At 44.1% G+C, this 27067-nt stretch overlaps 1 protein-coding gene across 14 annotated transcripts in view; it reads left to right on the plus strand.

Moving 5' to 3' along the window:
- The window catches only part of LOC110498435 (type II inositol 3,4-bisphosphate 4-phosphatase), a 243404-nt gene that overhangs the window by 104422 nt on the left and 111915 nt on the right, over window positions 1-27067 (plus strand). For all 14 annotated transcript variants that reach the window (XR_005034211.1, XR_005034210.1, XM_036933670.1 and 11 more), the window contains one exon: window positions 2833-2912. Coding sequence is in view for 7 of the 14 variants with exons in the window: in XM_036933670.1 (XP_036789565.1) it covers window positions 2833-2912 (80 nt within the window). In the remaining 7 variants the exon portion in view is untranslated. The remainder of the gene's footprint in view (window positions 1-2832; window positions 2913-27067) is intronic.

The raw sequence follows: 27067 nt of genomic DNA on the forward strand, positions 1-27067 counted from the left end.
TCTCGCTCTTTCTCTGTATTTGTCTCTTCCTGTCCACACACGCTTATCCACCTGGGGATATCATAGGACATTTGACCCTGTCATTAAAACCCTGCCGTGTGACAGGGGACCAGTGCTGATGACAGATGAGGAACTCCTGCCTCCATGACGACAGGGTCCAATCGTATGAGGGGTTACTGATACAGTATGTGCCCTGTGTAATGGCCATTAACATTTTAACACTTGTCTTAAAAACCCTCTACTAAGCTATATGGCATTGTTTTAAGAAGGTAATATCAAGGATCTGGATAAGAGAGTCTGGTAAATGACTAAAATGTTTATTATTTAATAGTTCAATACGCATATATGGATATGTAAGAAGATTTAAGAGAAAAATACAGATTGTTAAATGCTCACAGGCAGTCAACATGACAAGTAGATTTTATTTGCTAGCATTGTGAATCACTGAAGGAGATATTGAAAACTTTTGCTTAATTGAACTATGAGATGAACAGATGTCTTAGTAGAACTATGAGATGAACAGATGTCTTAGTAGAACTATGAGATGAACAGGTGTCTTAGTAGAACTATGAGATGAACAGATGTCTTAGTAGAACTATGAGATGAACAGATGTCTTAGTAGATCTATGAGATGAACAGATCTCTTAGTAGAACTATGAGATGAACAGATGTCTTAGTAGAACTATGAGATGAACAGATGTCTTAGTAGATCTATGAGATGAACAGATCTCTTAGTAGAACTATGAGATGAACAGATGTCTTAGTAGAACTATGAGATGAACAGATGTCTTAGTAGAACTATGAGATGAACAGATGTCTTAGTAGATCTATGAGATGAACAGATCTCTTAGTAGAACTATGAGATGAACAGATCTCTTAGTAGATCTATGAGATGAACAGATCTCTTAGTAGATCTATGAGATGAACAGATCTCTTAGTAGAACTATGAGATGAACAGATGTCTTAGTAGATCTATGAGATGAACAGATCTCTTAGTAGAACTATGAGATGAACAGATCTCTTAGTAGATCTATGAGATGAACAGATCTCTTAGTAGATCTATGAGATGAACAGATCTCTTAGTAGAACTATGAGATGAACAGATGTCTTCGATGTATTTTCTCTGTACTTTTCTCTGACATGTTCCAGTCTGTTTGTAATTGAGAGCATTGAGACTAAATGCTAAACTAAAGGCTCATCAGAAAAGGTTCAGTGTTTAACACAAAGGCCGTGAGTGGCAGACAAGTAGAGTTCCAATACCACAGGATCTGAGACAGTGAAAAAGACACACGCGCACACACACACACACTGTTAGCCTCATTATCTACATAAGAATAGAGTTGTTAATTAATTGTGGATGAATTATCGAGGGGGTTGGCCTTTGTTTTTGTCTTAACTCAGACTGTCTTTGAGGTGTGTGTGTGTGCGCGTGGTAGAGCATCTCTTGGCGTGGTGAGCTCAGTGCCCACCTGCTCTAATGTAACAAAGCGAGTGAGTGTCTGTAAGGCAAACAGTGTGGAAGTGTGTGTAAGGCAGACGGGTGTGAAAGAGAATGGGATGAGGTGCATGTCAGTGTGTATGCACATCAAGCTTGCAGCACCTGGGTGTCCTCAGCAGTGTGTGTGCGTCCATGAGCTTGCTTGGTCTGAAACCCCTTTGACTGGGGATGTTCTCTGTATAAATGGAGTCGAAAGTCTAGGCCTGGTCTTGTTTTAGAACAATGGTGTTTTTAAAGGGGCAATGTTGAAATAATAACACAGTCGATCCCCGCCCCTGTTTCGGTAAAAGCCGAGGGATGCGGCTGGAGAAATGTAACCACTCTCAAATAGTGTTTGTTTACGTTTACTTTGTTTTACAAACTAAAGTCTCGTGTAATTGGTCAGCTGCTCAGTTAACCCAGAACTAAAGTCTCATGTAATTGGTCAGCTGCTCAGTTCTGGGTCCATACGTGTTAAGAGAAGAGATGCAAGAACAAAGAGGGGAACCAGAACGAGGAGATCTTTGCAAGTTACTGGCAAGTCTGTGGGCCGAATATCCCCTTCCCTTCGGAGATTTAAAAGATGATAACACCTGCAAAATGTGTCCAAATAACAAGTGACAAAAAACCCAAACACCGGAACGGATGCTGCTCGGTGTCTCCCTCTCCCCGTTCTGTCATGATAGATCTACCACAGATATATTGGTAGTCTGTCCACGAGAGAATCGAGTAAAACAAGCTTATATTTTGGGTTCTGATGGGGTACAACAGCTGAACTAAGCTCATGAGGCTTTTAGCAGTTATATTCTTCCAGAATCAATGGGTATATATATCATTCATTTAATGGATGTAGTAACTGCAGATTGTCCCTTTTTTTTAATTGGAGAGGCTTGCTTTACAGCAAGGCAGAGGTTGAGTTTGCTATTGGGTGGGTTTGCAATCGTTTTTTTCTAATGTGTCTTTCCAGCATTTCACCTGTTTCTGTGCTTCCAAAGGGCACAGCAAAGGTTGTTGATATATTGCAGCCTACTCCGGTGTGCTTTGAATACATTTTGGATTTTGTAGCAATGTAGGCAGGGCAGTCAGAGTGCGGCTTGAACCCGCAACTCTGAGGGTCAAGCACACTACCACCTGTGCCATAAAGGTCGACCTCTTGGCAGGAGCGTAAATGCACTCACCTATAGGGCGCCAGCAGTATCAGTAAATGTCCATTCGGATTTCAATACTAATGGTAATTAGCTGTAAGATGACTTGAATGCTATCATCATGCTAATGATTGGCTGTTAACTGACTTGATGTATGCTACTAAACTAGCATTCTAACGCCTGACTGCTGTCTTTGTTCTCTGTCCACAGAGCAGTTTCCTGGGCAGCGCTACGTTCTCCGTTAGCGACCTGCTGAGGTCAAAGGACGATCAGCTGACCCTCAATCTAAGGTGAGTGAACATTGCTCTCTCCTCTTTCTCAACTCTACCTCTCTCCTCTTTCTCAACTCTACCTCTTTCTCAACGCTACCTCTTTCTCAACGCTACCTCTCTCCTCTTCTCAACTCTACCTCTTTCGCAACTCTACCTCTTTCGTAACTCTACCTCTTTCGCAACTCTACCTCTTTCGCAACTACCTCTTTCGCAACTCTACCTCTTTCTCAACTCTACCTCTTTCGCAACTCTACCTCTTTCGCAACGCTACCTCTTTCTCAACGCTACCTCTCTCTTTCTTAACCCTACCTCTCTCCTCTTTCTCAACGCTACCTCTTTCTCAACTCTACCTCTTTCTCAACTCTACCTCTTTCTCAACTCTACCTCTCTCCTCTTTCTCAACTCTACCTCTTTCTCAACGCTACCTCTCTCCTCTTCTCAGCTCTACCTATTTCGCAACTCTACCTCTTTCTCAACGCTACCTCTTTCTCAACGCTACCTCTTTCTCAACGCTACCTCTTTCTCAACGCTACCTCTTTCTCAACGCTACCTCTTTCTCAACGCTACCTCTTTCTCAACGCTACCTCTTTCTCAACGCTACCTCTCTCTTCCTCAACGCTACCTCTTTCTCAACGCTACCTCTTTCTCAACGCTACCTCTTTCTCAACGCTACCTCTTTCTCAACGCTACCTCTTTCTCAACGCTACCTCTTTCTCAACTCTACCTCTTTCGCAACGCTACCTCTTTCTCAACGCTACCTCTTTCTCAATGCTACCTCTTTCTCAACGCTACCTCTTTCGCAACGCTACCTTTCTCAACTCTCCTCTTTCTCAATTCTACCTCTCTCCTCTTTCTCAATTCTACCTCTTTCCTCTTTCTCAACTCTACCTCTTTCTCAATTCTACCTCTCTCCTCTTTCTCAACTCCTTTCTCTTTCTTTCTTTATTCATTTATTTCTCAACTCTCAGACCCTGAATGCCTTTGCACTGCTCTTAATGGTTTTCTTTGATCGGTAATTGATGGTTGAAGGCCAGTGCTGATCTCTTTGCGCTCTTGTTTTTTTCCCTCCTAACCGTTGGAGGTTAAAGTCAAATATTTTTGAATAGATGTGGGTAGCTGTATTTTCTACACATGGACTTTAAAGTAAGACTAACTCTTCAATAGAACTTGTTTTTATCTCTTGATCTTACCTTTTAACTGATCTTGTCTGTTTCCTTGTCCTGACGTTTGGAGGCTGGTGTTATTCTTTTTCTATCCGCAGGCTTTAAAGTAAGACTAACTCTTCAGTTGTTGGACCTTCAAACGTCTGTATTTTTCTGTATATTGTTAAAATCCAAGGGCCTTAGCAACCATGGTATTGGAATGATGCAAGTAGTTGTCTGCCCTATTTGCCAGACAACCCAGGGCTAGACAATGCAGTTTTGTTAGCTGGTCAATTACATGGTATCAGAGGTGTGGTAGGGCAAAGAGATTGAGAGAGCGATTAAAAGAGACTGACGGAGAGACCGACAGAGAGAAAATAGTCAGAGACAAAGGATAAAGAAAGAGAGAGTGAGAGAGAGCACCTGGAGGATGATGGGAGGTCAGAGAGGTAGTTCCCATGGGAATAAAGACACCTGTTAGAGCACAGAACACCCCCATACCAAGCATGCATGTGTGTCATGGGGATGAAAAAAAAGCTGGTGAGAAAAGAAAGTCCACAGTCTAGCTACTGAGATGCAATTATAAGCCTGGCTTGGCTGCTACTGCAGCTACTGTTGCTGCTCCTGCTACTGTTGCTGCTACTGCTGCTACTTCAGCATAATCAGACAGACTGTGGGTGTTTCACTGAAAATGGGTTTATTTCTCAGTCTCTTTGGCTCTTCTGTCTGCCCTTTTTCACTCTCTCTTTTTCTCTTCTGTCGTTCTTTTCCCTCGCTCCGTTATTCTTTCTCATTTCCTGAAGGTGAGCACGGGTCCCTGGCCATAATTGTCACTGGTATGATTGACAGCGCTACTCGCCGCCACGAGGGAGGGAGATTATGCAGCTGGCGTGTGTGTGTCTGTGTGTCTGTCTTTCTATACGTCTGTCTTTCTGTGCAACAAGATCTCACAGTTTGGCCAATTTGACTTCAGATTCCGACATTTGACAATGTTTGTCCAAACGTCAAATTTCGAAATTGCAACAAATGTCAAATGTTGACGTGTTTTGGACAGTCTGAGTTGCTCCGCTGCTATCGGCAGGGCCTTGCGGCTGGTTAAGTTACATTAATTCCAAATGGTTAAGTTAAGAGGTTAATAGTTCAGGTTTGGGAGAGGGTTAAAACAAAAACAACTCCATGGTTAAGTTTAGCCTATAATTCCGAATTGTTAAGGTTTGGGATAGCCCATCAGCCACAACCACTGTTCACAACGCCCAAGCAGACTTGATGGTAATAGTGCTCACTGTTGCCCGTAGTGCCCGGTTTTGAAGGCATCTCCCGACGTCCTGGGTACCTGGAGTGATGTCTAATTTCGAAGTGGATCTTGAGTGACCTGGCTGGTGTGTGTGTGTGAGCTTGTGTCTGAGCGCGTCCACTGTACTGCAAACAAACACCAGCCAAGGCCCAATGATTGATCCGTTTGATAATGCTGATTCTGATGAAAGGATGGACGTCATAGTGGTGCTTTTTACAAGCTAAAAGGGTACTCTGTGGCAATGTGTTCCCGTAAAGTGGAGGGAGAACATTGACTGTGTTGTCTTAGTGTTTGGCCCACCGAGTTGCGAGCACACACACACACACACACACACACACGCCCTGCGGAGTGTCATTTTCTAATTGCACTGAACGAGGGATGAAAGAACACACACAACCTAGGAAAGTTCCTTTAATCCCCAACAGAAAGAGAGACTGGGCAACAACTGGGGGCTCATCTACACTACCCTGTAAATTGAATTTGAGTCTGTTGCGGTGGTGGAGGCCTATCGGTGTATGGGTTGGAGGTTTTGGGATGTTCTTTGTGGCGATTTTACCTCTCAAGTTTAAAACTCTCTCAAATTACAACTCTTTAGCTTTTGAAAGAGTTTAGAAATATCAGTGTTACTTTCTTCATCCCCGGGTTGATCTCGCAATGGGCAACTTTAGGAGGAAGTCATTTTATTTGGTCAACAGATACACCCTTGAGGATGTGGTGGTAATGTTGATGGTCAAGGCAGAATGGCCCACAGCTGAAAGTCTATTCTGTACTGTGGAATACAAGGCTGCTACTGTAGTCCTCTGGAGACCTAATGCCTTGTTATACCAGTCAGGTGGTGTTATGTTGTTGTCTGATAGGATGGCCCAGATTCTTGTTTCCTCATGTCTCCCTATGGAAATGTACTCTTGTGCACGCATACTCTCATTTGCATATCTCTCTCTCTCGTTCTCAAGCTCTCTCTCACACGCTCTCTCTCCAATATGCTGTTTGGTTTGGTAGCTCATCCACTGAGGAGGGATTTTCAAAGGCGAAAGCAGCCATGAGTCTTTGTGATCCATCCTCTGTTGTTGGGTTCAAGCCAGTGATTCAGATTTTCTCCTACTCTCCAAGCCGCTCAAAGACAACAGCGCTGGTTTCGACTATGAGAACAGAGAACAGCAGGCATATGTATTCTACAGCTTGTTAAGAGGAGTCTACAGTTTGCTGTATGGAGGGTTATTGTCAAGCAGTAGCTCAGTTTGCTAACTACCTTTCTCTACTGAGAGAAACTGGACAAATTTTCTTTCAGAAGACAGAACAGTTGTTCTCCCCTCAGAGCTGTTTGAAACCAGCTCGCCATTGACGTAGTTCTCGTCTTAATAAGGTCTGGATTTACACGGGGTCCTTAAGCAAATATATATGTGAAATTGGTATTTGATGTTTGACCCGGGGGAGTTTGTTTTTCCCTTCCACTTCTATGAAGTTCACCACCTAAGGGACATGTTTTTATAGACAGGAGAAGTCTACGCTATTGAATTTGAACTTCAGGCTCTCAAATCCTACGGCTTCTTATTTCACACTCATTACTTCTTCATTTCATCTCTCGCTCTCTACCTCTCTCTCTTTCTCTCTTTCTCTCTCTCAGCCTCAGCAAATGGAAGGACTTTAATGTCAGGCTTGTTGGAATGTTTGTCACAAGTCGTTTGTTTTGCCCCCAGTCAGAACTGGGAGCCCATCCAGGTTGGATTTGGGTCACTTTTCTGGAGCTTTTTGACAGTGTCAGGTCCACTGACTGTGAAGGTCATTAACAGAGTGCCTTGTGAGGACCTGTCTCCTCCCTGTCTCCACCCTGTCTCCTCCCTGTCTCCTTCCTGTCTCCTTCCTGTCTCCTCCCTGTCTCCTCCCTGTCTCCTCCCTGTCTCCTCCCTGTCTCCTCCCTGTCTCCTTCCTGTCTCCTCCCTGTCTCCTCCCTGTCTCCTCCCTGTCTCCTCCCTGTCTCCTCCCTGTCTCCTCCCTGTCTCCACTCTGTCTCCACCCTGTCTCCACCCTGTCTCCTCCCTGTCTCCTCCCTGTCTCCACCCTGTCTCCTCCCTGTCTCCACCCTGTCTCCACCCTGTCTCCACCCTGTCTCCTCCCTGTCTCCTCCCTGTCTCCTCCCTGTCTCCTCCCTGTCTCCACAAACCACTGATGTGATGGCGAGAGCAATCCACAATACAGCGTGCTGAGTGCACAAGCACAACAATGATTTAAAGGGATGAGCTGGATGACCTGTGGGTTTTGACCACGGTAAATACAGTGGGGACACTCTCTCACTTTGGATTTATCCCTTTAAAGGGATGGGTTGGATGATTTAGTGTCCTAGCCAGGGCGAACACAGCAAAAACTTTTTAGTTCTGGACTGAATGGATTTGCTTTGTTCTAGCTGTGGTGAACATGAGAAAGCCATATACTTCTGTTTGACGAGAAATGCAGTCTATAGCTTTGAGTGAAATGAAAAGAAGCTTTCCATTTAAACGGTCGAGTTGGACTCGACCAGGTTCTATAGGAGCCATATTTCACCCATTCTTTAAAAGCATAGCAGTGTATAGAAACCTTGATGAATTCTGTTTTCCTAAAGGAGTAGAAAGGAGTAGATGGCTTGTGAAGAAAGTCAAACTGATTTGATGATTAACGGAGTCACACGATACCGGAAGTACTTGTGGACCAAATGGAGGTCAAAAGTCGTCACAAAATACATTCTCGTTGACATTCTCGTCTTTTGTGACGACTAACTTGAGCTCGGTAAGGTTTTTATTCAATCCAAACTTTCTAGCACGCAGTTAGTTTGACTATGTGAGTTTGAGTGTGTTTGACTGGCAGTGCATCTGTGTCCCCATTCTTTTCTCACCTAAAGCCATGCTCTCGGACACCTCAGCCACACCTCCCTCTTGTCCTTGTCTCCACACAACAACAACAGCCTTTTTGACAGGCTCCCCTTACAAATGATTTGTGTTGTACCTTAACAACACTGCTCCTTCTGTCGCCATTGACGACCCCTGTGACACACACACACACACACACACTGAAGCACTAATGGCATTTTGATGTATGGTGATTTCTTCCCCCATCCCAGACCACTTAATCGGTTGTTAGTGCCAGGCTGGAAAGCGGAAGTCGTATGACCTTTGACCCATAACATGTTGTAGCATTGTACTTAATCACTTCCTGTCTGTGTGTTACCATAGGGTCAGGCTGCTGTGTATGATGGTGATAGTTCAACCACCGACATTACTCTTCAGGGGCTTCCAGGAACCGTGCTTTGGTCTAAACGGCCGTTTAGATTAGATGAAGTTCGATATCTGATTTCTCCTGGCTAGGCTCATAAGTTCAGTTGACTGCTATAGTTTATGTATGCTGTCCATAGCAGTGTTTGGTTGGATCTTCTCTTTTTAAGTTGTTTCTAAAGAGGCGATTTGTAATGCACTTCCTGTGTTCATAGTTTGTAGAACTTTGGTCATAGATATTGTTGTTTCAAAAGCGAGGGCCATTTTCAACCTGGTTAAGGTCAGCTTCCTGTAAAGACCTGATGTAGGCTAGTCAAGTCGAGATGGGGACTCAAATAGCAACGGAAACAGGATGTAAACAGCAACAAAGACGTTGCAACCCAGGCCCTTTCAATAATGTATCCCTGGTTGTGTACACAGGGGAGAAGTTATCACCGTTTCAGAGAGGAAGCCTGGTGTTCACCCTGTCAAAACACACCACACACACACACACACACACACACACACACACACACACACACACTACCAATTCACAGCAGTGTGTTTTGCATAAATTTAAAACTGAAAGCGCTAATATGCTAATAACGTGCTATTCTCTGTCTTCAACAACCAAAACAAATGTTTGAAAGGTTTGAATTCACATTTCAACTTACCAAATAGACAACAGGAAGCTACCTCAAATCCTGCCAGACCATTCGGTTTGTCCATTAGCTGTCAGGACACTAGTCCTGGACAAAAAGCACTTTCTGTTGTGTTTACAGTGCAGAACTGTTTGCTAATGTAACTCTCAATGCAACACTGTAAACTCTGTGCAGACAAAACACTTAACATGCTTTACAGTCAAGGACTAGGTTTAATTGGTGTCCGGGAAACTGGCCTCGTGTCTTTACACCTTACCTGCAGCTGCATTACAGGAAGTCTCTGACATGTTTAACATGGCTCTCACTCTCACCCTCTCTCTCTCTATTCTCTCTCTCTATTCGCTCTCTATTCGCTCTATTCTCTACTCTCTCTCTCTCTTTCTCTCTCTCTCTCTCTCTTTCTCTCTCTCTCTCTCTATTCTCTCTCTCTCTCTCTATTCTCTCTCTCTCTATTCTCTCTCTCTCTCTCTCTTCTCTCTCTCTCTCTCTCTCTATTCTCATATATATATATATATATATATATATATATATATTCTCTCTCTCTATATTCTCTCTCTCTATATTAGCTCTCTATATTCTCTCTCTCTATTCTCTATCTCTATTTTCTCTCTCTCTCTCTATTTTCTCTCTCTCTATATTTTTTTTTCTCTCTCTCTCTCTCTCTCTCTCTCTCTCTCTCTCTCTCTCTCTCTCTCTCTATTTTCTCTCTCTCTCTATTTTGTCTCTCTCTCTCTATTTTCTCTCTCTCTCTCTCTCTCTATTTTCTCTCTCTCTCTATTTTCTCTCTCTCTCTATTTTCTCTCTCTCTCTATTCTCTCTCTCTCTCTCTCTCTCTCTCTCTCTCTCTCTCTCTCTCTCTCTCTCTCTCTCTCTCTCTCTCTCTATATATATATATATATATATATATATATATATATATATATATATATTCTATATATTCTCTCTATATATATTCTCTCTATTCTTTCTAAAAGAAGAGGGGATGGCACCCTGTGACCCAGTTTAACGTTTTTAGATTTGATGGTGATGGGAAATGATAGTGTGTGTTCAGAGATGAAGCTCTAGTGAGGCTACATTATCACAGGCCAATGCCTCCCTCCATGTCTTGACTGCCTGTCTTATTCATACAATCCTATTGGATAACACCCACCAGTCTATTCCACCATTAATAACACCACTATCATCTCACCAGTTCACTGCCCCAGCACCATTCACTATCATCTCACCAGTTCACTGTCCCAGCACCATTCACTATCATCTCACCAGTTCACTGACCCAGCACCATTCACTATCATCTCACCAGTTCACTGACCCAGCACCATTCACTATCATCTCACCAGTTCATTGACCCAGCACCATTCACTATCATCTCACCAGTTCACTGACCCAGCACCATTCACTATCATCTCATCAGTTCACTGACCCAGCACCATTCACTATCATCTCACCCGTTCATTGACCCAGCACCATTCACTATCATCTCACCAGTTCATTGACCCAGCACCATTCACTATCATCTCATCAGTTCACTGACCCAGCACCATTCACTATCATCTCACCAGTTCACTGACCCAGCACCATTCACTATCATCTCACCAGTTCACTGTCCCTGCACCATTCACCGTCATCTGTCACATTGACCAAGCTTATCTCCAGATGCCCATGCCTTACTATCCACCCTCTGACTGGAAGCTGGTTTATCTGAGCAGGGTAGAAGGCTGAAGATGAACTGATCTGCTGAAATACAGCTCCAGGCATAAAAGCCGACGTTGTTGCCGGTGATGTCTGGTGAGGACCTGCCTTACAATAGACCTACAAGCCCTCCAACCTCTCTCAGCCTATTGCAGACAGTCTGAGCACTGATGGAGGGATTGTGTGTTCCTAGTGTAACTTGGGCAGTTGTTGTTGCCATCCTGTACCTGTCCCGCAGGTGTGATGTTCGGATGTACCGATCCTGTGCAAGTGTTGTTACACGTGGTCTGTCACTGCGAGGACGATCAGCTGTCTGTCCTGTCTCCCTGTAGCTGTAGATTAGGCGTCTCACAGTATGGACATTGCAATGTATTGCCCTGGCCCACATTTACAGTCCTCGTGCCTCCTTGCAGCATGCCTAAGGCACGTTCACGCAGATGAGCAGGGACACTAGTTATCTTTCTTTTGGTGTTTTTCAGTCAGTAGAAAGGCCTCATTAGTGTCCTAAGATTTCAGAACTGTGACCTTAATTGCCTTCTGTCTGTAAGCTATTAGTGTCTTAACGACCTTTCCACAGGTGCATGTTCATTAATTGTTTATGGTTCATTGAACAAGCATGGGAAACGGTGTTTAAACCCTTTACAATGAAGATCTGTGGAGTTATTTTGATTTTAACCAATTATCTTTGAAAGACAGGGTCATGAAAAAGGGATATTTCGTTTTTTGCTGAGTATACATAGTATACCACTACCATTCAAAAGTTTGGGGTCTCTTAGAAATATTTTTTTAATAGAATGTGGGTTTAATTACAGGCTCAAAATGGCCAGAAACAAAGAACTTTCTTCTGAAACTTGTCAGTCTATTCTTGTTCAAATCAAATTTTATTTGTCACATACACATGGTTAGCAGATGTTAATGCGAGTGTAGCGAAATGCTTGTGCTTCTAGTTCCGACAATGCAGTAATAACCAACGAGTAATCTAACAATAAAAATATATAAATGAGTGATGGTACAGAACGACATAGGCAAGATGCAGTAGATGGTATAGAGTACAGTATATACATGTGAGATGAGTAATGTAGGGTATGTAAACATATAAAAGTGGCATTTTTTAAAGTGGCTAGTGATACATGTATTACATAAAGATGACAAGATGCAGTCGATGGTATAGAGTACAGTATATACATATGAGATGAGTAATGTAGGGTATGTAAACATTATATCAAGTGGCATTGTTTAAAGTGGCTAGTGATACATTTTTACATCAATTTTTCCATGATTAAAGTGGTTGTAGTTGAGTCAGTATGTTGGCAGCAGCCACTCAATGTTAGTGGTGGCTGTTTATGGCCTTGAGATAGAAGCTGTTTTTCAGTCTCTCGGTCCCAGCTTTGATGCACCTGTACTGACCTCGCCTTCTGGACGATAGCGGGGTGAACAGGCAGTGGCTCGGGTGGTTGCTGTCCTTTATGATCTTTATGGCCTTCCTGTGACATCGGGTGGTGTAGGTGTCCTGGAGGGTAGGTAGTTTGCCCCCGGTGATGCGTTGTGCACACCTCACTACCCTCTGGAGAGCCTTACGGTTGTGGGCGGAGCAGTTGCCATACCAGGCGGTGATACAGCCCGACAGGATGCTCTCGATTGTGCATCTGTAAAAGTTTGTGAGTGCTTTTGGTGACAAGCCGAATTTCTTCAGCCTCCTGAGGTTGAAGAGGCGCTGCTGTGCCTTCTTCACCACTCTGTCTGTGTGGGAGGCCCAATTCAGTTTGTCCGTGATGTGTACGCCGAGGAACTTAAAACTTACTACCCTCTCCACTACTGTCCCGTCGATGTGGATAGTTGACGTTGAGTGTGAGGTTATTTTCCTGACACCACACTCCGAGGGCCCTCACCTCCTCCCTGTAGGCCATCTCGTCGTTGTTGGTAATCAAGCCTACCACTGTAGTGTCGTCTGCAAACTTGATGATTGAGTTGGAGGCGTGCATGGCCACGCAGTTGTGGGTGAACAGGGAACAGGGAGTACAAGAGAGGGCTCAGAACACACCCTTGTGGGGCCCCAGTGTTGAGGTTCAGCGGGGTGGAGATGTTGTTACCTACCCTCACCACCTGGGGGCGGCCCGTCAGGAAGTCCAGTACCCAGTTGCACAGGGCGAGGTCGAGACCCAGGGTCTCGAGCTTGATGATGATTTTGGAGGGTACTATGGTGTTAAATGCTGACCTGTAGTCGATGAACAGCATTCTCACATAGGTATTCCTCTTGTCCAGATGGGTTAGGGCAGTGTGCAGTGTGGTTGCGATTGCGTCGTCTGTGGACCTATTGGGGCGGGCAGCAAATTGGAGTGGGTCTAGGTTGTCAGGTAGGGTGGAGGTGATATGGTCCTTGACTAGTCTCTCAAAGCACTTCATGATGACGGAAGTGAGTGCTACGGTAGTCGTTTAGCTCAGGTCACTCTCTTGAAGCATGTGGGAACAGCAGACTGGGATAATGATTGATTCAATATGTCCGTAAACACACCAGCCAGCTGGTCTGCGCATGCTCTGAGGGCGCGGCTGGGGATGCCTTCTGGGCCTGCAGCCTTGTGAGGGTTAACACGTTTAAATGTTTTACTCACGTCGGCTGCAGTGAAGGAGAGTCCACAGGTTTTGGTAGCGGGCCGTGTCAGTGGCACTGTATTGTCCTCAAAGCGAGCAAAGAGGTTGTTTAGTCTGTCTGGGAGCAAGACATTCTGGTCCGCGACGGGGCTGGTTTTCTTTTTTTAATCAGTGATTGACTGTAGACCCTGCCACACACCTCTTGTGTCTGAGCCGTTGAATTGCGACTCTACTTTGTCTCTATACTGACGCTTAGCTTGTTTGATTGCCTTGCGGAGGGAGTAGCTACACTGTTTGTATTCGGTCATGTTTCCGGTCACCTTGCCCTGGTTAAAAGGAGTGATTCGCTCTTTCAATTTCTTGCGAATGCTGCCATCAATCCACGGTTTCTGGTTTGGGAATGTTTTAATAGTTGCTGTGGGTACGACATCGCCGATGCACTTGCTAATAAACTCGCTCACCGAATCAGCGTATTCGTCAATGTTGTTGTTTGACGCAATGCGGAGCATATCCCAGTCCACGTGATTGCTTCAATCTTGAAGCGTGGAATCAGATTGGTCGACCAGCGTTGAACAGACCTGAACGCGGGAGCTTCCTGTTTTAGTCTCTGTCTATAGGCTGGGAGCAACAAAATTGAGTCCAAAAGGAGGGCAGGGGAGGGCCTTATATGTGTCGCATAAGTTAGAATAACAATGATCCAGGGTTTTACCAGCCCTGGTAGCACAATCGATATGCTGATACAATTTAGGGAGTCTTGTTTTCAGATTAGCCTTGTTAAGATCCCCAGCTACAATGAATGCAGCCTCAGGATATGTGGTTTCCAGTTTACATAGAGTCAAATAAAGTTTGTTCAGGGCCGTCGATGTGTCTGCTTGGGGGGGAATATATGCGGCTGTGATTATAATCAAAGAGAATTCTCTTGGTAGATAATGTGGTCACATTTGATTGTGGGGATTGCTAAGTCAGGTGAACAGAAGGAGTTCCTGTGGGTTGTTATGATCACACTACGTCTTGTTAATCATAAGGCATACCCCCCCGCCCCTCTTCTTACCAGAAAGATGCTTGTTTCTGTCGGTGCGATGCGTGAAGAAACCAGCTGGCTGTACCGACTCCGATAGCGTGTCTCGAGTGAGCCATGTTTCCGTGAAGCAAAGAGGACAAGTGTTCTGAGAAATTAAACGGGATGCTGGCCTTCAATGCAGAGTTCCTCTGTCCAGTGTTTGTGTTATTTTACTCATCTTAATCTTTTATTTTTATTGGCCAGTCTGAGATGACTTTTTCTTCGCAACTCTGCCTAGAAGGCCAGCATCCTGGAGTCGCCTCGCCTCTTCACTGTTGACGTTGAGACTGGTGTTTTGCTGGTACTGTTTAATGAAGCTGCCAGTTGAGGACTTGTGATGCGTCTGTTTCTCAAACTAGACACCCTAATGTACTTGTGCTCTTGCTCAGTTGTGCACCGGGGCCTCCCACTCGTTTTTCCTATTCTGGTTAGAGCCAGTTTGCGCTGTTCAGTGAAGGGAGTAGTACACAGCGTTTTATGAGATCTTCAGTTTCTGCATCTCTGATCAGTCTTCTCCTTGTATGAGCTGAAAGTTTAGAGGGACGGCCAGGTCTTGGTAGATTTGCAGTGGTCTGATACTCCTTCCATTTCAATATTATCGCTTGCACAGTGCTCCTTGGGATGTTTAAAGCTTGGGAAATCTTTTTGTATCCAAATCCGGCTTTAAACTTCTTCACAACAGTATCTCGGACCTGCCTGGTGTGTTCCTTGTTCTTCATGATGCTCTCTGCGCTTTTAACGGACCTCTGAGACTATCACAGTGCAGGTGCATTTATACGGAGACTTGATTACACACAGGTGGATTGTATTTATCATCATTAGTCATTTAGGTCAACATTGGATCATTCAGAGATCCTCACTGAACTTCTGGAGAGAGTTTGCTGCACTGAAAGTAAAGGGGCTGAATAATTTTGCACGCCCAATTTTTCAGTTTTTGATTTGTTAAAAAGTTTGAAATATCCAATAAATGTCGTTCCACTTCATGATTGTGTCCCACTTGTTGTTGATTCTTCACAAAAAAATACAGTTTTATATCTTTATGTTTGAAGCCTGAAATGTGGCAAAAGGTCGCAAAGTTCAAGGAGGCCGAATACTTTCGCAAGGCACTGTATATTCTGACAACCCTTGGAAATACTAAGTGGGAGTCCCTCTGCTCTCTTTCTGTCTCTCCATCCCTCTGTCCTCCCTCCGTCTCTTTTCTCTCTCTCACTCTCTCTCTCTCTCTCACTCTCTCACTCTCACTCTCACTCTCACACTCACACTCACACTCACACTCACACTCACACTCACACTCACACTCACACTCACTCACACTCTCACTCCCCATCTCCTTCTCTTCCCTTTCCCCCCTCCTTCCCTCTCTCTTTGTCAAATGATATGACACACCAGCAGTGTTGAACCCAGATTGGGGCTTCTGTCCTCTACAGTCATTAGCAAAAAGAGACAACACACAAACAAACATTTAGTTAGGAATAATGAAGGGAATGATCCCTTTCTGGTTAATTTAATGTATTTGTCACCTAATGGATAGTGTGTGTAGTGTTTATAACAGAGGGGATGCACTGTAGGACAGTGGTGGAAGGGTGGCTATTGGGAAGGCGTTTATCTGTCGTTTGCACATGGGGAGGACTATTTTGACTGAAGCTGCCTGTGACTTCCTGTGTGTGGAATTGTCCAATAAAGTATGTTTAATGCTGCAGGAATGGGTTTGGAAGTCAGAGACACACACACACACACACACACACACACACACACACACACACACACACACACACACACACACACACACACACACACACACACACACACATTTAGATATACACACGCGCGCACACACACACACACACACACACAGCATTAAATTTGTTTTGAAATGCACATATGGTCTCCACATTTCTCCCATCATTACCCAAAATGCACTTCTGTGCTGTTTTACTGTATAATCTAGAAGATTCCCTCAAGGCTAGGAGGCCCATGGATAGAATATGAAAATAATGACCTAGACCAGAGATCCACCAAGGCACCAAATATGTTCATGCCAGATAAAATGAATCGCTTTCAGGCTGACACACACACACACACACACACACACACACTCGGGCTGAAATACTGCTTTAATTACGGTTCATAAATAATCTGGGCTTTTCAAAAGTTGTCTATAAAGAGCATTCTGGATAATCCGGAACGTTCCAGTAGTGCCCAGAAACTCACCACGCATATTGAGTAAGGTAATAGGTCTCATATAGAGTGAAGAAATAATAAAATTGAGAATTTTATATAGTGAACTAAAAAGTATGTAGCTAGCAAGTTTACTAGTTTGCGACAGTAGTTCGAATTCAACAATGCCAATAATGTTTTCAATTCGACTTGAATTAAAAAATGAATTATAGCCATTGAATTCTAACATGCAAATATACTGTGCGCTATAGAGAAATAATGCATGCTCTGGAATGCCCTTCAAGCCAATTAGAAACAAGTATTCAACAATGCCATGGTATAAATCTCGGTAGACATGGGACAAAAGGGGGTTACAATGTAGGGGGACCCACCGGGGCCAAGTCCTTGTCTATTTGATGAGTGGGTTATAATGAGGACAACATGAAATGAGGATGTCTCTATGCCTGCCATTGGGTCTCTTTTCTCTTTTTTCTCCGCTTTGGAAGAGATTGTGGCCCTCCATCATTCCAGCACTCTGTAGAGGAGACGACGGGAGACCGGCAATCTCCGCTGCGCTGCTGTACCGATACATCCCCGCACCCAGAAAGGAAAGGGGGGTGGTCATGTATAATATCCTGCCTTTATCCACTTTAATCTGTTTCTGACTAAAGCCCATAAAGAGCTAAGTCATTTATTAGAGACAGGGTTCTGTCATGGAGCCTCAGTCCCTGATCCACCCCAAAACTGTTGAAGGTATCAGGGAGAGAAAGTGTTGACATTGAGCCCCCATCCAGCCCAACAGTGCCTGATATCAGAGCATGCAGCTCAACCGAGCTGCTCCACCACCACAACCACCTTCCTCTTAGCTCCGCTGTTCCCTCCATTCTGTTCCACAGCCTCCCTTGATCTCACCCCTGGTTGTTGTATCATCTCGACCACATTGACAAAGTGCATAATGGTGTTTCTACTGTTGCTTTGTTTGGCAGATTGCCCCTCTACTCCTGATCTCCACATGGACACAGAGGAGGTGCAGAGGTAAAAAAGCATTGGAGCCATGTTCTGCATTTGACACGTTTGATCCAGACTTCTGCATATGCTTTAACCATAGAAATATCATCAGTAGAATGGTAAAAGCCCCGTCAGACCACGCATACTGATGAATGGTGATGGCAGGTCTAGTAATTCTATTATATGGCTTCGACCAGGACTGATGCTGCTAACTTTGTGGGAAACAAAGGTTGACGTGAAGACAAGCTACTGTTTTAAAAGGTTTCAAACAAGCAATGACTAACTAGGTCTGTTGTTGTTCATGTTTGGTCAGTCATGTGTACGGATGGTGTACCAGCTTTGACATGCAACTCCCATTGGCTTAAAGGGCAACTCCCATTGGCTTAAAGGGCAACTCCCATTGGCTTAAAGGGCCACTCCCATTGGCTTAAAGGGCAACTCCGCCACTTTTTAATCTTCATTATCTCCAGCACCATACTTGTGTCTACACGTGAAAGCGCTGCGTTTCTATGATCTGTGGTTAAAAAGATAAGAAAACTCCTAATAATGCTTCTCTGTCACATCACAAGGTGCGATTTAAAAGTAAGAAAAACAGCAACGTTCCTAGCCAGTGGGCATCACTGCGAATCTCATTGAAAATCACTGTTTTTATTTTTTGGGATGTCATCAGGTAGAACTTTTTAACTTTTATATTTTTTCAGACAAAAATGCACCGTTTTCACATGTAGACACGGGTATTGTGCTGGAGATAATGAAAATGAACTTGAAAATTGGTGGAAATACCCTTTAACGCCAAGGTCATATTGACACAGTGCAGAGTTAGTTATGAGCCACACACACACACACACACACACACACACACACACACACACACACACACACACACACACACACACACACACACACACAACACATACTCGGGGAGAGGAAAGCAAATTGCTGCAGTGCAGTTCTGATGAGTTAAGTTCAACGCAGCGTTCTGTCTCTCTAAGTCAGTTTAACTATCTAAAATGTGTCTGACGTTTTGGCATGAATAAGGCCTTAGCATTTGGATGACAGTGGTTTGAAAAGGTCTTAGCTGGCAGAGTATAGACGGAGAGGGCAGCCTCGTGGCGGAGGAGAGAATGAGAGGGCAAATGTTTCTATGAGTCATAAAGTTGAATTAATGCCCCCTGGAATATTGGCTTGTTTGTTTTGTTTGTGTGTGCATAATGTGTACTTGTTCGTTATCCAATATTATAAACTGGGTGGTTCGAACCCTTAATGCTGATTGGCTGACAGGCGTTGGTAACCAGTTTATAATTGCAATAAGGTACCTCGGGGGTTTGTTGTATATGGCCAATATACCACGACTAAGGGCTGTATCCAGGCACTCCACATTGCGTCGTGCATAACAACAGCCCTTAGCCGTGGTATATTGGCCATATACCACACCTCTTCAGGCCTTATTGCTTAAATATACACTGAGTGGACAAAACATTAAGAACACTCTTTCCAGGTGAATCCAGGTGAAATCTATGATCCATTATTGATGTCACTTGCTAATCCACATCAATCAGTGTAGATGAAGGGGAGGAGACAGGTTAAAGAAGGATTTTTAAGCCTTGAGACAAATGAGACATGGATTGTGACAAGGTTTAAGTGCCTTTGAACGGGGGATGGTAGTAGGCGTTTTTCACACTCAACAGTTTCCTGTGTGTATCAAGAATGGTCCACCACCCAAAAGACCAGCCAACTTGACACAGCTGTGGGAAGCATTGGAGTCAACATGGGCCAGCATCCATGTGGAACACTTTGGACACCTTGTAGAGTCCATAACCCGACGAATTGAGTTTGTTCTGAGAGCAAAATGGGATGCAACTCAATATTAGGTGTTCCTAATGTTTTGTACGCTCAGTGTTGGGACAGCTGTACAAACAAGTGTTTTTGAAGTGTTTGAACTTGTGGTTTGTCTGCACCTGGGTGCCTTTTTGCAGCACTGCAGGCATTGTGATACAGTCCCTTACGTATGGTGTCACCATAGACATCAGTCATATTTTGTCCAAAAACAATACTATGAAATTATACATTCCTTTTTTCTTTGCTTTCTGTTTCTCTTAACTTTTTTTCTATGTCGCTCTCTCTGTCGCTCTGTCTCTCTCTGTCGCTCTGTCTCTCTCTGACGCTTTGTCTCTCTCTGTCGCTCTCTCTCTGTCTCTCTCTGACGCTCTGTCTCTCTCTGACGCTCTGTCTCTCTCTGACGCTCTCTCTCTCTGACGCTCTCTCTCTCTGACGCTCTGTCTCTCTCTGACGCTCTGTCTCTCTCTGACGCTCTCTCTCTCTGACGCTCTCTCTCTCTGACGCTCTGTCTCTCTCTGACGCTCTGTCTCTCTCTGTCGCTCTCTCTCTCTCTCTCTGTCGCTCTCTCTCTCTCTGTCGCTCTCTCTTTCTCTCTCTCTCTCTCTCTGACGCTCTCTCTCTCTCTGTCGCTCTCTCTCTCTCTCTCTCTCTCTCTGTTGCTCTGTCGCTCTCTCTCTCTCTCTCTCTGTCGCTCTCTCTCTCTCGCTCTCTCTGTCGCTCTCTCATATTCATATTCAAGCTGCTTTATTGGCACGAAAAACATTGTGTCAATATTGCCAAAGCAACAATGTATACAATATACATTGTAACAAAATTATAAATGATAGCAAATAATAATATAAAATGGTAGTAAATAATAATACAAAATTAAATACAAAAATAATAACAATAAAATGGTAACAGTCAATAGTAGAAATGTAATAAATATAAAATCAAATTATGGAAAATGAAACTATAACTAACTTATAACTAAATAACGGTCATCTTCTTCTTTATATCAGTACTACAACTACAAGCATCATTACTACGACTACTACTACCATAACTAAACTGTTATCGCTACCATTACCACCCATATTTGGAATGATAAACATTAATAATTATAGAAATAACAATAATAGTAATAATAAGTAAGTTACTGTTTACTATGCAGATGTTATTATTCAGTGTCCCTCAGGCTATGGCAGGAAAATACATATTTGGCTGCAAGAGGAGCCATTGCTCCTTCGCCCATGAGTATTCTTAGTTTTTCCTCTGGGTTCAATTTGTAAAAATGTGGAATATATGTAGTCATTTCTGTGAATAATTAATCTCTTTGTGAGGAATATTTATCACAGTAAAGGAGAAAGTGCATCTCTGTCTCTACCTCCCCTGTCATGCAGTGACCACAACGCTCCTCTTTGGGTAGCCATGTCTTTTTATGTCTGCCGGTTTCTATTGCCAATCGGTGGTCACTCAGCTTGTACTTGGTAAGGATCTGTCTCTGCTTCGTATCTCTGACAGAGTAGAGATAATCAGCCAATTCATATTCTCTGTTTAGTGTCAGATAGCAATTTAGTCTGCTTTGGGATTTTGTTTCGTTTTTCCAGTATTGTAAATATGATTCCTTTGATTGGTTCATGATTTTGCTTAATGGAATTCTTTATTTTGAAGCAGTGCTGGTGTCAGCTTGGTTGGTGAGGTCCAACACCAGCTGACTGAGAGGGCTCGTTTCTGGGCTCAGCTCTTGGGTTTGAAGTGCTTTAAATTGCAGACTTGCATTTAGATGTAGCCAAAATTTTAATGATCTTTTCTGTATTTTCATTATTACTGGAAAGCGGCCCAATTCTGCCCTACATGCATTAGTTGGTGTATTTCTCTGGACTTGTAGGATTTTCCGACAGAATTCTGCATGTAGGGCTTCAATTGGATGTTTGTCCCACATTTTAAAATCCAGTTTATTGAGTGGCCCCCAAACCTCACTTCCATAAAGTGCTATTGGTAGGATTACACTGTCAAATATTTTAGTCCAAATTTTAATTGGGATGTTGATTTTGAATAATTTCATTTTTATTGCATACATTGCTCTGCGGGCTTTTTCTTTGAGTGCATTCATTGCCATATTAAAATTTCCCGATGCAGATATGGTCAGACCAAGGTAGGTGTTGTTCAGGGTGAATTTTCTCTCTCTCTCTCTGTCGCTCTCTCTCTCTGTCGCTCTCTCTCTCTCTCTGTCGCTCTCTCTCTCTCAGTCGCTCTCTCTCTCTCTGTCGCGCTCTCTCTCTCACTCTCTCTGTCACTCTCTGTCTGTATCTGTGTGTCTCTCTCTCTATGTATATATCTGTAATTGTGTAATCAGTGACGCTGCTCATTCCAATCGGGTCAAATCTTAGTGGGAAGCCTTCCTCTGAATCGAATGATTACTCAGAATCTAATCCCGGCGACTTTCCAAACCTTGAGAGGGAAGCCATGCGGAATGCAAACGGTTTCTCCTGTCGATACCAATGACCTGCACCACAGCCTTCAACAGTGTGTGTGTGTGCCTTAAATCCTCTCTCTCTCCAAGGGGTGTACGAGGAAACTACGTGCTCCTGCTCTTTAAAAGCCTAGCTTTGATTTCAGAGTCAAAGGTGACCTTTTGAGTCCACGCTCTCCAGAATGACTTTGCTCCTCTTGGTGAGGCTTAAGTTGACAAACAAAAGGTGCAATGGGTCCGCACTCTAAAAGATGTCTCATAAAGCCGACTTCCTTTTTAGATTGCTTGAATTCTTTTCACTGCATCGGGAATAGAGTACACAGATGTTTCGGTTTTGCAGCCTTCTTCAGTGTGAGGCTTAAATTTGACCATGAAGTATATTAAATGTGCTTTAGATAGGCGTGCGTGACCTTTGCAAACGTACAGTACTTTTTTTGTTTATTATACAACGAGTGGGGCAAATCCTGAATGCCGATTGGTTTAAACCGCATTCCAGCTGATATCTATGACATTAAAGTGACTTTTCACTCTGTTCCATGATTTTAATACAGGCTCCAGATGGCCTCTATGGGTAATGATAGTGGACCCTTGCTTCTCTGAGACGTCTGTGTTTAGTATAGTGTCTGCATGAAGACACGAGCTATTGAGTATACAAAGCATGCCACACACACACACACACACTGCAAACATATACAAATGGAAAGTGCTTGATTAGTCACTTGCGAAGTTATAATTATTCGTTTCAAAATGGCTAGTCTAGACACCAAGCCCTCCTTGAAGTGAGGCCATTGAAAGCTGTTATTATTAAGCTTTTGAAGACTGGGTTGAAAAATGGTTTTGATTGTGTCCTCAGAAATTGGTCAGTTTCACATGTACCCTGTCACAACCATAGCACCACATTTGTATTAGAAGTATCATCTTGTCACAATTCTATTGTCCTACACATAGCCTAGACAGGCCTTCATTTGAACATTTTAGCAGACGCTCTCATCCAGAGCGACTTACATTTGTGAGCGCATACATTTTCAAATTGGTCCCCCGTGGGAATCGAACCCACAACCCTGGCGTTGCAAGCGCCATGCTCTACCAACCGAGTCACAGGGGACTAGACTGTAGCGCTAAACGGCAGTGGAAGAAATGGCAGCAGTTTTATGTGCACCTAACCAATTGTACCAGTATGTGTTTTTTGTCGCATTGTTTGTAACTTATTTTGTACGTAATGTTTCTGCCACCGTATCTTACGGCAACAAAGAGCTTCTGGATGTCAGGACATTGATCGCTCACCTCGGATTAACTAAGATTCTTTCTGAAACAAGCAGGACACACAGGATATACTGCTAACACCCGACAAAGCCAACATCCCTGTTATTTGCAAGAGAAAGCAACGCAGGTACAGAGGACACAGAGCGGGGTGCCTCGTAAGGATCCACAGAAGGCGAGTGGGAAAGCTGCCGTTACCGTCAATATTACTCGCCAACGTACAATCGTTGGACAATAAATTAGATCACGAATATCCTACTAACAGGACATCAAAAACTGTAACTACAGCTAGCAGGATATACTCTGCACCGGCTAGATAGAACAGCACCCTCTCAGTAAGACGAGAGGGGGTGGTCTGTGCATATTTGTAAACAACAGCTGGTGCACGAAATCTAAGGAAGTCTCTAGATTTTGCTCGCCTGAAGTAGATAATTTTATGATAAACTGTAGACCACACTATTTGCCAAGAGAGTTTCCATCTATACTTTTCGTGGCTGTTTATTTACCACTACAGACGGATGCTGACACTAAGACCGCACTCAGTCTATAAAAAAAGTGGTCAGATGAAGCAGATGCTAAACTACAGGACTGTTTTGCTAACACAGACTGGAACATGTTCCAGGATTCTCCTGGTGGCATTGAGAAGTACACCACATCAGTCACTGGCTTTATCAATAAGTGCTTCGAGGACGTTGTCCCCACAGTGACTGTACGTACATACCCCAACCAGAAGCCATGGATTACAGGCAACATTCGCACTGAGAAAAAGGGTAGTGCTGCCACTTTCAAGGTGTGGGATTCTAACATGGAAGCTTATAATAAATCCTGCTCTGCCCTCCAACGAACCATCAAACAGGCAAAGCGCCAATACAGGGCTAAGATTGAATCGTACTACACCGGCTCCAATGCTCGTCTTATGTGGCAGGGCTTGCAAACTATTACAGACAACAAAGGGAAGCACAGCCGCAAGCTGCCCAGTGACACAAGCCTACCAGAAGAGCTAAATCTCTTCTATGCTCGCTTCGAGGCATGCAACACTGAGGCATGCATGAGAACATCAGCTGTTCCACCCAAACAGATCCATAGATGATGCCATCTCTATTGCACTCCGCACTGCCCTTTCCCACCTGGACAAAAGGAAAACCTATGTGAGAATGCTATTCATTGACTTCAGCTCAGCGTTCAACACCATAGTACCCTCAAAGCTCATCATTAAGCTAAGGATCCTGGGACTAAACTCCTTCCTCTGCAACTGGAAAGCTCATCACTAAGCTAAGGATCCTGGGACTAAACACATACCTCTGCAACTGGATCCTGGACTTCCTGACGGGCCGCCCCCAGGTGGTGAGGGTAGGTAGCAACACATCTGCCACGCTGATCCTCAACATTGGAACCCCTCTGGGGTGCGTGCTCAGTCCCCTCCTGTACTCCCTGTTCACCCACGACTGTGTGGCCAGGCACGACTCCAACACCATCATTAAGTTTGCAGATGACACAACAGTGCTCACCGACAACGACGAGACAGCCTATAGGGAGGAGGTCAGAGACACGGCTGGGTGGTGAAAGAATAACAACCTATCCCTCAACGTAACCAAGACTAAGGAGATGATTGTGGACTACAGGAAAAGGAAGACCGAGCACACCCCCATTCTCATCGATGGGGCTGTAGTGGAACAGGTTGAGAGCTTCGTGTTCCTTGGTATCCACATCACCAACAAACTAGAATGGTCCAAACACACCAAGACAGTCATGAAGAGGACACGACAAAGCCTACCCCCCCTCAGGAAACTAAAAAGATTTGCATGGGTCCTCAGATCCTCAAAAGGTTCTACAGCTGCAACACAGAGAGCATCCTGACTGGTTGCGTCACTGCCTGGTACGGCAACTACTTGGCCTCCGACCGCAAGGCACTACAGAGTGTAGTGTACAGCCCAGTACATCACTGGGGCCAAGCTTCCTGCCATCCAGGACCTCTATACCAGAGGAAGGCCCTAAAAATTGTCAAAGACTCCAGCCACCCTAGTCATAGACCGTTCCCTCTGCTACATCATGGCAAGCACTACCGGAGCGCCAAGTCTAGGACCAAAAGGCATCTCAACAACTTTTACCGCAAAATCATAAGACTCCTGAATAGCTAATCAAATGGCTACCCGGACTATTTGCGTTGTCTCCCCAACCCCTCTCTTAAGCTGCTGCTACTCTCTGTTTATCATATATGCATAGTCACTTTAAGTATACACTCATGTACATACTACCTCAATTAGCCCGACTAACCGGTGCCCCGCACATTGGCTACGGACTATCTGCATTGTGTCCCACCACCCACCACCTGCCAACCCCTCTTTTAAGCTACTGCTTCTCTCTGTTTATCATATATGCATAGTCACATGTACATACTACCTCAATTAGCCCAACTAACCCGTGCCTGTATATAGCCTCGCTGCTGTATACAGCCTCGCTACTGTTATTTTTCATTGTCTTTTTACTGTTGTTTTTTATTTCTTTACTTATCTATTGTTCACCTAATACCTATTTGTTACTTAAAAATTGCACTGTTGGTTAGGGCCTGTAAGTAAGCATTTCACAATGCCTCTTGTATTCGGCACACGTGACAAATACACTTTGTTTTGATTTGAAATGGTTGCATCATTATATGTGTGCCGACACGGGTGCGTTAACGCCTGTGGCTGCACAACAGCCCCGACGATCTAAGAGAGTCCAGCGTTCCCTAGCTGCAGTAAATGGAACCCAGTGGAGTGCTGGTCCGTTACCAGGCATCGCAAATCCATCAAGCCAGGAACTATAGTAATTACATGCACACTGCCCTGTGTCTATTAAGGATAGGGACTCAGACCATGGCCTGTATCTGATCTAGGATCAGGTCCTCCCAGTCCGTGACGGTATTAATTATGATGACAGGTGTGGCGAAACTAAAAGGCAAAACTGATCCTAGACCATCACTTGTGCTCTGAGATGCTTGATAAGTCCGGGCTCAGAGACTGTGGATTCTCTCTTGTTTTCCCATATGGACCTTAAGGAAAGCCCCAGTCCTTCTGGGGCGTTGTTCTGTTAGGTTGGAATCAGAGGACACTCGTGATCACGTTCACAATCCACAGTGGATTCCAGGTAACAGAGAAGTAATGTGGTCACACTGAACCGCTACATAGCACAAGGAATGAGGCAATAGACAGCATATACCGTATACTATGTGACCATGGTTACCATGCTACATAAAAAAAACAGCTTTACCACTTCCATAGTTACTGTAATCTTATGCCTTGTATGACGTAGACGTTATTTAGTAATTGTGGGAACATGTTAATTATTGAATCATCTTGGTCTCTCTCACCCTCTCTCTCTCTCTCTCTCTCTCTCTCTCTCTCTCTCTCTCTCTCTCTCTCTCTCTCTCTCTCTCTCTCTCTCTCTCTCTCTCTCTTCCCCCTCTTTCTCTGTGTCTCTCTCTCTTGGCCTCGGTGTGTGTTTGCTCTCTTCCCATCTTCCACGGTTGGCAAAATGAGATGCTGGCTTCATGTTCACTCAAGCATGCCATTTTAAAGGGTCATAGGTGGGCGACAACCATTTCCCTCTCTGCCTCCATCTCCGACAGCATTGGCACAGAACTGTGCATCTAATTGGCTCCACCGGGTATCGAGAACAGCATGTACCGGTAAAACAAACATGGACTGTTTTTGTTTGTAAAGTAAAAGTCTACCTGGTTTATTATGGACAGAATGGCGAGACAATTAAAATGTGATTCGAGCAGCAAACAGCCGCGGTGCCACCGCCCTCCTACA

This window comes from Oncorhynchus mykiss, chromosome 10, assembly GCF_013265735.2.
Source record: "Oncorhynchus mykiss isolate Arlee chromosome 10, USDA_OmykA_1.1, whole genome shotgun sequence".
Taxonomy (NCBI): Eukaryota; Metazoa; Chordata; class Actinopteri; order Salmoniformes; family Salmonidae; genus Oncorhynchus; species Oncorhynchus mykiss.